Here is a 9928-nt window from a genome sequence, read left to right as displayed (position 1 = left end):
CCCAGCCAAAGGCCCAGTTTTTTGTTGCAGTTTGGCTGGGGCCTGGTTCGAACCCACCACCCTCGGTATATGGGGCCGGCGCCCTACCCGCTGGGCCACAGGCGCCGCCCGGCATGAGCATCATTTTTATTAAGGACCCTCTTCGGGTAGTTCTCGCTAACGCACGGGCGACCACGTAGGCCAGGAGGCCTCCGCCCCTGAGCACGCTCCCGACGCCGCGCCGCACGCTGACGCGAGCGCGCCGGGACGGGACCCAGGTGAGCGGACGCGCAGGGGGCGCGTCTCCGCCCCGGCACCGCCTTCTGGAGGCGGTTCTGTGGAGGCCGCGGAGGGCTGCGCGGGTCGGCCGGGAAGGAGGCGCGTCTCCGCCCCGGCACCGCCTTCTAGAGGCGGTTCTGTGGAGGCCGCGGAGGGCTGCGCGGGTCGGCCGGGAAGGAGGCGTGGGCATGGAGCCGGCGGCAGCCGCAGAGCCCGGGGCCCGCGCCGGCGCTTAGGGCGTCCCAGGGGCTCCTTGGGGGCTCGCCCGGCTCCGGGGACCCGAGGAGCCCGGCGCTGCGCGGATGGCCCTGCTCCCGCGGCCCGCGCTCACCCTCCTGCTGCTCCTGCTGGCCGCCGGGGTCAGATGCCAGGAGCAGGCCCAGACCACCGACTGGAGGGCCACCCTGAAGACCATCCGGAACGGCGTCCATAAGATAGACACCTACCTGAACGCCGCCTTAGACCTTCTAGGAGGGGAGGACGGGCTCTGCCAGTATAAGTGCAGTGACGGTGAGCGGGCACGCTGGCCAGTGCTTTCGGGGGCGTTGGGGTGAGGGAGGTCATGGACGTGAGAGAGTGACAGAAACCAGGCAGACCGTGTCCGTGTCCTTAGACTGTGGAAAAACTCAACCACGGCTAGAATCCTGCCGCTCTGGAGATCGAGCAACCTGAGCACAGATTCGCGTCGCTATTGTTAGAACGTGAGCGGTTGGCTGCGTGTGCACTTTCCGTTGTTTTCATTGCTCCTGAATTTCTTTCCCCCCAGTTGCACGAAGTTGCCTAAGAACTTAGTGACGTAGGGATCATGGGAATGGAGTGGAACAGACTAGTTTTAGCTCTCTATTTTTGCTCTTGTAAACTAGTTGGCCATGCGAAGCAAACTGAGAATTTTAAAATCATGACGGTATTCACTTTCTCGAGTATTGGTATTGGGTTTTGTTTGAGGGTGGGCTTTTTTCTCCTGCAAAGCTACAGAAAATTGCGACCTTTGTACAGACTTTTGTTGTACTCTAATGTTGAGAAAGAGTTCTGATAACGCTCTCAAGACCTGACAGTTTTCTTTCCTTGAATATCAGTGGCCCTTTCTTCTCGTTAGTTGTTGGTTAATACCAGTATAATTGTTTCATTTACTCTTTTCACGCTTCTTAAACTTCAGTTTTGTTTGCATCTGAGAATATGTTTGGTGGCCATGTGAGTGCTAATAAAAATTTTCAGACAGAGATGTTTCTTTTATAAGGCACTTGACTGGCACTTGACTTTTCTGAACGAAAAATATTCTGAAATATTTTAATCGTTCAGAAAAAGTTGTTTAAGCTTCTGTTTGAAATTCAAAATGTTAAGATATCACTGGAAAGATTGTGTTTCCAGTAAGATTAGTCAAGGTCATGGCCTCATTAATGCTGGTAGCTGAAAATAATAGGGAACCCTATAACTGTAATGGTAAAATCTGATTGTTTTATAGGTGAATTTAAAAGGAACCTATCTATATAATGTAAAACCATGATGCCACCTGCTGCCTAGAATTCTCAAAATGATTCCTAGTTTTATGTTAATAGAATTAAAGAATGAGCTGTATTTTGTATGCTTAAAAGTGCTGAGCAGGTGCTAAGACCTGTTTCATTGCTTCCGAAATTTACACCTAAGTGTTATCATCAGTATGCGTCAGAGAGGATGTTTTTGTCCTTGTACAGTTTGTTAGGAGGAATACATGAATAATATAAGGGTTAAGTGATTGCTTTTCCTGAAATAAATGTTGTGCAGGTTACTTAGTCATTCCCATTATTTATATATTTATTTAATTTATTTTTGAGACAGAGTCCCATGTTATCACTCTCAGTAGAGTACTGTGGCGTCATAGCTCACAGCAACTGCCATCTCTTGGGCTCAAACAGTTCCCTCCCCTCAGCCTCCCAAGTAACTGTAACTACAGGCACCCCCACACACACAACACCCGGCTATTTTTTTAGAGATGGGGTCTTGCTCTTGCTCAGGCTGGTCTCTAACCTGTGAGCTCTGGGTATTCCACCTGCCTTGGCCTCCCAGAGTGCTAGGATTACAGGTGTGAGCCACCTTGCCTGTCCCCATTTGTCACAAGTTCTAATTGGAGATTCTAAGATTGAAATTGATTCAGTTGATTGAACTGGAGATTCGAACTTTGTCTTTTGGAAAAGACAAAATCTCTTGACTGTGGAGCTTATGTTCTGGTGGAAAGGGACAGTCAGTAAACTAGTAAACAAGCAAAATAAGGCAAATATGAAGTTTTGTAATACGCCAGTGCTTTGAGAGCAGTCGGGCAGGGAAGATGGAAGTGGCTGTGTTGGAGGTAGTTTACTCTTCTAAATAGGTAGCTCAGGAAAGGCCTCGTTGATACGGGAATATTTCGGAAAAAGTTTGACGGTGTTAAAGGTGACACGGTGGTAATCCTTGGAAAGAGCATTCAAGGATGACTTTGAAGGTTTTGGCCTTCAAAAGGCCAAAGCATGCAGTGAAGAAAGCATGCAGTTGCCATTTACAGAGATAGGGAAGACTTGGAAGGCGTAATCTTTTTTATGAGTCCAGGATTCTAGAGTTTATTTACATTTGAAATCCCTAAAGTTGAATGGATATTAGTCCTATTAAGAGACTGTTTAAATCTTTTCACCAAATCTTTTTTATTTTCTGCAGGGCTCTCAAACTTTGTCATTCAGAGATTTAGAGCAAGGTGTTCAGCATAAAAAACACAAATGAAATTGAGGATTTCAGAAATGATATATGTTTCAAAATCCTTTTGTGTCTATCTGTTCAGTGGGCTTGAGGTTCCAAGTCATCATGCTGATAATTACAACGCAATGAAAGTTATTTTTTTTTAATTTTTATAATACTTGAGAAGTCTCCCTGGAACAATGATTCAGCCTTTCCTATATTTTGGAATGCAAGTGACCAAATCAGAAAGATCCCAAAGCTAGAGGAGCATGGTGATTAAGGAATGTTTTTTACTAGCAAGAGTCGATCAGGGGAGCTTGAAAAAGTATTAATGGTAGGGAGAGGGTGGTCAGAGTAAGGAGCACAGACTAGACTGTTGCATTCAGCTATCCTTGTTTTACCTAAGGGACTAGCATTATGGAGACTTGTTCCCTTTTTGGCTATCTTCCCCTTGGGTGAGAAAAAGGCTTTATTAAAAGTTAAGTAAAATTATTTATGGGAATGCATTTGATGTTCTCTATTTTTTTTTTTTTAACTTTTTCTTTTGGCAAAGATTTTGAAGAAGAAAACTTTTCAATTTCTTTTGAAAAAAAGAAAACAAAATTGGTTTAAAAGTGTTTTTAGAATTATGAATAAGGCCTGGCACAGTGGCTCGTGTCTATTATCTTAGCACTCTGAGAGGCCAAGACAAGTAGATCACTTGAGCTTAGGAGTTGGAGACCAGCCTGAACAAGAGCAAGACCCCTTTTCTCAAAATAGCTAGGTATTGTTATGAGGGCCTGCAGTCTCTGCTACTCAGGAGTCTGAGGCAGGAAGATTACTTGAGCCCAAGAGTTCGAGGTTGCTATGAGCTATGATGCCATAGCACTCTACTGAGGACAACAAAGTAAGACTCTGTCACAAAAAACAAAAATTATAAATAAGTTGTTAATTCATTCAATGATAAATGTTTTCACAGGATCCCTCTGACTGTGGTGCTGAGAATAAAAAGGGTGAGACAGGTAGGGGAGCAATAATGGAAGCAGAACAACACATGCAGGAGTCTAGACAAAAGATGGGGGTGGTTTTGCTCAGGTTGGTAGCAGTGGCGGTAGTGAGAAGAGGTTGGGTTTGAGGAAGAACTTCCAGCCAATGGCGTGGAAATAGGGTGTGAGTAGAGTAAAAAAAATCATACCAAAGCATTTGGTCTGAACAACTGGTAGGATGGAATTGCCATTTACTGAAATGGGGAAGACCATGAAAAGGACAGTTTGGGGACATTAGGAAAAATAACAGCATATTCATATGCTTTTGAGAAGGATTCAGTACAGATACAGTGATAAGGGGGCAGAATTATTGGAGTCATATCCTTTGGCTAAGTGAGAGAGATGGTTTCTAGTACATAAACCAAGAGATGGGCCAAGAATATATAGCATATCCCTTTAGTAGGAGCAAAGGTAGAAGATACGGGGACAGAGTCTGGTTAGGTGAGTAGATGTTCAAGTTCTTCTGATGGCCTCAGCTTTCTCAGTGAAGTAGGAAGCAAGGGTATCAGCTGAGAGAGAAGGTGAAAATGTTAAAAATTTGAGGAAAGTCAGCGGACTAGAAAAGTAACATATAAAAACATAAGGACTCTGTAGAGCTTAATGACTGTGAATTTAAATTTTCAAGTGTTTGGGAATACAGATTAGGATCTTACCACCATGCTTCCTCCAAAACATTGTGGGAGCATTGGGGGACCAGAAGTTTCTCTTCTGTTTCATATTCCAGGTGAATATGTTCTATTTGGAAGTATTTACCTCAAATTTACACACACACAATGCCAAAAACAATGTGTGTGTGTGTGTGTATAAATATATATATAAAAAACACATTTTAAGAAAGGAAAAACACATTTTAAGAAAGGAAAAAACTATAATATATACTAATAACAAAAGAATAAAAGTCATGTTATAATTGCAGAAATCAAATGTGACTTTAGTATTACAAATTTAATAACAGTTTTCTCCTTTCTTAAAATGTGTATACTTTGGGGGGGGGCACTCTTTGTGTGCACACATGAGACAGACTGTTATAGTCCATTATTTCACTTCCAAGAAACACAGTTGACAGTGTCCTGATTCACCGTGTAAGTTTCAACTTGCTCAGCTTATTCCTTTTGCTCAGAGGCCTTCATTTGTTTCTGTCCACATAGATTTTATGTTACTTGATTTTTTTTTTTTTTTTGTAGGGACAGTCTCACTTTATTGCCCTTGATAGAGTACCATGGCGTCATAGCTCACAGCAACCTCCAACTCCTGGCTTAGGTGATTCTCAGCCTCCCAAGTAGCTGGGACTATAGGTGCCCACCACAACACCTGGCCATCTTTCTGTTGCAGTTTGGCCGAGGTCGGGTTTGAACCCACCACCCTCAGTATATGGCGCTGGCACCCTACCCACTGAGCTACAGGTGCTGCCCATGTTTCTTGAGTTTTATGTATCTCAAAAAATTTTATAAAGACCCCTGGATAAATATATATAGAGAGTAAAGTCTCAATCCAGGAAAATATTTAGATTTCAGCTATTAATATAAATGATAAAACATGCCAGAATCAAGACAAGGAGTTATTATTGCTTACATCAAAAAGTGAAATTAATGAATAATCTTTCCATACAGTTATACACAGTGAATTTGGTTTGTTTTTTTAAAATCGTCCTCTCATCTCCTCTTTTTCTTAGTTTTCTGTGTCTGCTCACAAATTTCAGAAGACAATGGCCCCAAAACATCATGGTCTTTTAGTTTAAATCTGATTTGTTTCTTCCCTTACTGAGTTTTTGTTTGCTTTGTAAAAACCAGCACCATAGGAAATGCTATTTTTTTTAACGTTTAGCAGCTTTTAACACCATTTGTAACAAAAGTTAAAATTATATTAATACATTTGTGATTTTGGCATCTGTATCAACCTTAATGTTTACTAAATAACCTTCTGTATAACTCATTCATAAATAATTATTTCAATTTCAAGGTGAACTTAATGTTTTAGGAAACTAGTACTTCCAAGTTTAGGAAACTAGTACTTCCAAGTTTCCTTTTTTTTTTTTTTTTGGTCTGTGGAATGTTTCCCTTTTTTTTTTCACCTGGTAATTTCATGGATTCCCACTGTGTGCCAGACATGTAGAGGAGTAAGAATAGGTTCCAGTCCTCATAGAAACTGACTAATGCTGTGTTAATTTGGTCAATAAATGCCAGGAAGAAAGAGGGCACTATTTTACATGGGGTAAGCAGGGAAGGCCTCTCTGAGGAAGTGACATCAAGATACTGCTTCAAGGGGCAGCGCCTGTGGCTCAAAGGAGTAGGGCACTGGCCCCATATGCCAGAGGTGGTGGGCTCAAACCTAACCCTGGCCAAAAACTACAAAAAAAAAAAAAAAGATACTGCTTCAAAAGAAACTAAGAAAACAAATGCACACATGCTCCTTTTGCCAATTTCACTAGCATTTTTTTCATGGTGTTATCATCCAGTGTTTCACATCCCATAGATACTGTGTTGATTTTAACAACTTTTTTTTTTTTTTTGAGACAGTCTCAAACTGTCGCCCTTGTTAAGAGTGTTGTGATGTCATAGCTCACAGCAACCTCCAACTCAAGCAATCCTCTTTCCTCCGTTTTCTATTTTTAGTAGAGACGGGGTCTCACTTTGCTCAGACCCGCCTTGGCCTCCTAGAGTGCCAGGATTACAGGCGTGAGCCACCTGGTATTTTAACAACTTTTTAAGACAATTAAAAGCACTTGCCCTGGTTTAGACAGCAACCTCCTATATCTTCATGCTTCCAGTCTCTTTTGCCACTTGATTTCTGTGTTCTGTTCCTTGTTATTTCCTATTAGGCATGTTTTTATTTTTCCTGACTTCATTTGCTTCTGATCCTTCTCTTGTTCAAAGATAATCATCATTTATGAAGTAAGATGGTAACTATATGTGTACACACATGCACATATATGTATGTATTACTACCATCACACATCATAATGCCAAAAATGCCTTTATAGACTTGAAATTGAAAAAGGCTATGGATTTAGATAAAATAAAAAGGGAAGGAAAAATAGAAGTACTGCTGTTGAAGGAGTACTGAGGGGAATATCTTCCTAGTTAGAAAAAAAAAAAGTACATACTTGAGGCCATTAGAAACCTTCATGCCTTTAAAATTGGACCCATATCAATTTAAGGGTGATAATCTTTGCTACTTACGGAAGAAGTGCCAGTAATCTGAAGACTGGCAGATGGGAGGGGGAATTATAAGGTGTTCAAAAAGTTGGAAAGATAGGATAAACAGTATGTTAGTTACATTTTTTCAAGTAAACAACCAATATGTTTTTCTTCTACCTTTTTAGGTGATACACTTCTAAATTTAAGGCAGTAAGACCAGGCTGGGTGCAGTGGTACACATCTATAATCCTAGCACTCTGGCAGGCTGAGACAGGTAGATTGCTTGAGCTCAGGAGTTCAAAACCAGCCTGAGCAAGAGGGAGACTCCATCTCTACTAAAAACAGAAAAATTAGTTGGGTGTTGTGACAGGCACCTGTAGTCCCAACTACTTGGGAGGCCAAAGCAAGAGTATTGCTCAAGCTCAAGAGTTTGAGGTTGCTGTGAGCTATAATACTATGGCACTCTACCAAGCACTACAGTGAGAGTCTGTCTCAAAAAAGCAAAACAAAACAATAAGGCAAGTTGTTAACCTGAAAAGTATATGTTGTAAATACACTATATTTTTTGTTTTCAGACTTTTTGAATGCTCTAGGGTGTATTCATTGTACTTTTTTCAGATTAACAGTTCACCCATTGCTTAATGTGTCTCTCTAAATAAGTTTTTAAACATTTTAAGCAGTTGATTGTTAAAATCTCTGACAACAGAGAACTTTGTGATGAAGCTTAAGAAACTAGAATAGGTTTCCCAAGAATAAAATAGATGAGAGAAAACCATAGGTAAATGTGTAGTCTCTCATGATGTTCCCATGAGAAATGTAGACTGGATAAAACTGGGTTTAGGTGAAGTCACAGCTGGTCGAGCTGTCTACCCAACGTGTTGGGCTAAGGACTTCATGACTGCTTATAGAGAGGGCTTGTCTGTAGCCGGGCATTGCAGACCTCTGTCCTCATTAATGTCTGTCTCTAAGTCCATAATATATGGGAGCAATAGGTAACAGTGGATAGGTCTAGATTTAAGTTGCTGAACAGTCCTGAATGATGAACTTAAACTAACAAGATGGAATTTTACAATCTAATATTTAGGTTTGGGGTTAGCATCTGTAGCTCAGTGGCTAGGGTGCAGCCACATACACTGGCGGAGCTGGTGGGTTCAAATCCAGCGCAGGCCTGCCAAACAACAATGACATCTCCAAACAAAAAATAGCCGGTCATGGTGGCGGGCACCTGTAGTCCCAGCTACATGGAGGCTGAGGCAAGAGAATGGCTTAAGCCCAAGAGCTTGAGGATGCTGTGAGCTGTGACACCATGGCACTCTACCCAGGGTAACATAGTTGAGACTCTGTCTCAAGAAAAAAAATAATAACAATAATAATAATATTTAGGTTTAAAATTTTCAAAAATGGTGAGCCTCTAGTAGTAAATCTTAAAAATAAGGTCATTTTAGACAAAAACAACTGATGGTTCTGCACTACTGTCTGATGTGTGATGGAACTGAGACTCAGTTGAAACATATGCTAATAACTACCTTAGGCTGTGTTAATAAGAGTGCTTTAACCAACTTAAAAGGTAAAAAGGCCATCATATTTAATGATGTTCAGTTTGTAGTGCCACATTTTAAAGAAATGTGACAAACTACAAGTGGTCAGTCTTTGGAGGTTGATGAATGCTCACGAAACTTAAAGACTGAAGAGTAAACAGTACCAGTTGTACCAGTTTATTAATTTATAATGAGTATTATAACTGCTGTGAGGATTAGCTTTCCAAATCTTTTATTCATTAACGTATTCATTCATCAACAAATATTTATTGCAAACCTAGCCATATGTCAAGCACTGTTCTAGGCATTGGGAATACAAAACAGACAAAAATTCCTGCTCTCAAGGAGTTTTAGTACAAGGTGACAGATAATAAGTATGTTAGTGATGTAATATGTTAGAAGGTGTCATGTTACAGATGATATGGTCAGGGAACATTTTGCTGAGGATGTCTTAGTCTGTTTGGGCTGCTATAAACTGGGTGGCTTGTAAGCAATAGAAATTTATTCCTCATAGTTCTAGAGGCTGGGAAGTCCAAGGTCAAGGAGCTGGCAGACTGAGGACCCACTTCCTGGTTTTAGAGGGCATTCCTAGCTGTTTCCTCATGTGGTGTGAGAGGCAAGACAGCTTTCTGGGGTGTCTTTTGTAAGTGACTAACTCAGTCCATGAGGGCTCTGTCCTCTGGACCTTATTACCTTCCAGTGGTCCCACTTCCTAACAATACCACACTGGTGATTAGGTTTCAACTTATGAGTTTCCTGGTAACACAGTGCTCAGGAGAAACTATGTAGATATGTGGAGAAAGAGCATCTACATACAGGAACAACAGGTTCAAAGGCCCTAAGGCAGGAGCAGACCTGGTGTCTGGAGAATAGCCAAGAAGTCAGATATGATGGAATGGAGTAAGGAAGAAAGGGAAAGAGAAGACAGTAAGGGGATGAAGTGGAGAAAGTATGGAAGGACCAGATTATATAGGGTTTTAGAGGCTTTGGATTTTATTGTGAATAAGATGAGATGATATGGGGCGGTGCCTGTGGCTCAGTGGGTAGGGCACCAGCCCCATATACTGAGGGTGGTGGGTTCGAACCCAGCCCCGGCCAAACTGCAACAACAACAACAAAATAATAATTTTTTTTATTGTTGCTGCAATAAACAACAATAAACAGCCTGGTTGTTGTGGCAGGTGCCTGTAGTCCCAGCTACTCAGGAGACTGAGGGAAGAGAATCGCCTAAGCCAGGAGTTTGAGGTTGACAGCCACGGCACTCTACCAAGGGCGATAAAGTGAGACT

The 9928-nt window shown here is 41.7% G+C and overlaps 1 protein-coding gene across 1 annotated transcript in view; it reads left to right on the top strand.

Annotated features, from left to right (window-relative positions):
* Window positions 1-429: 429 nt before the first annotated feature.
* Window positions 430-9928, top strand: part of PLA2G12A (phospholipase A2 group XIIA) — a 19218-nt gene continuing 9719 nt past the window's right edge. Inside the window, exon 1 of the mRNA XM_003798150.3 lies at window positions 430-768. Within this exon, the coding sequence (XP_003798198.1) occupies window positions 561-768 (208 nt within the window). The 5' untranslated portion in view covers window positions 430-560. The remainder of the gene's footprint in view (window positions 769-9928) is intronic.

Source organism: Otolemur garnettii, unplaced genomic scaffold (genome assembly GCF_000181295.1).
Source record: "Otolemur garnettii isolate 467f Iridium unplaced genomic scaffold, OtoGar3 scaffold00129, whole genome shotgun sequence".
Classification (NCBI taxonomy): domain Eukaryota; kingdom Metazoa; phylum Chordata; class Mammalia; order Primates; family Galagidae; genus Otolemur; species Otolemur garnettii.
This window is presented reverse-complemented; position numbering and strand designations above follow the sequence as displayed.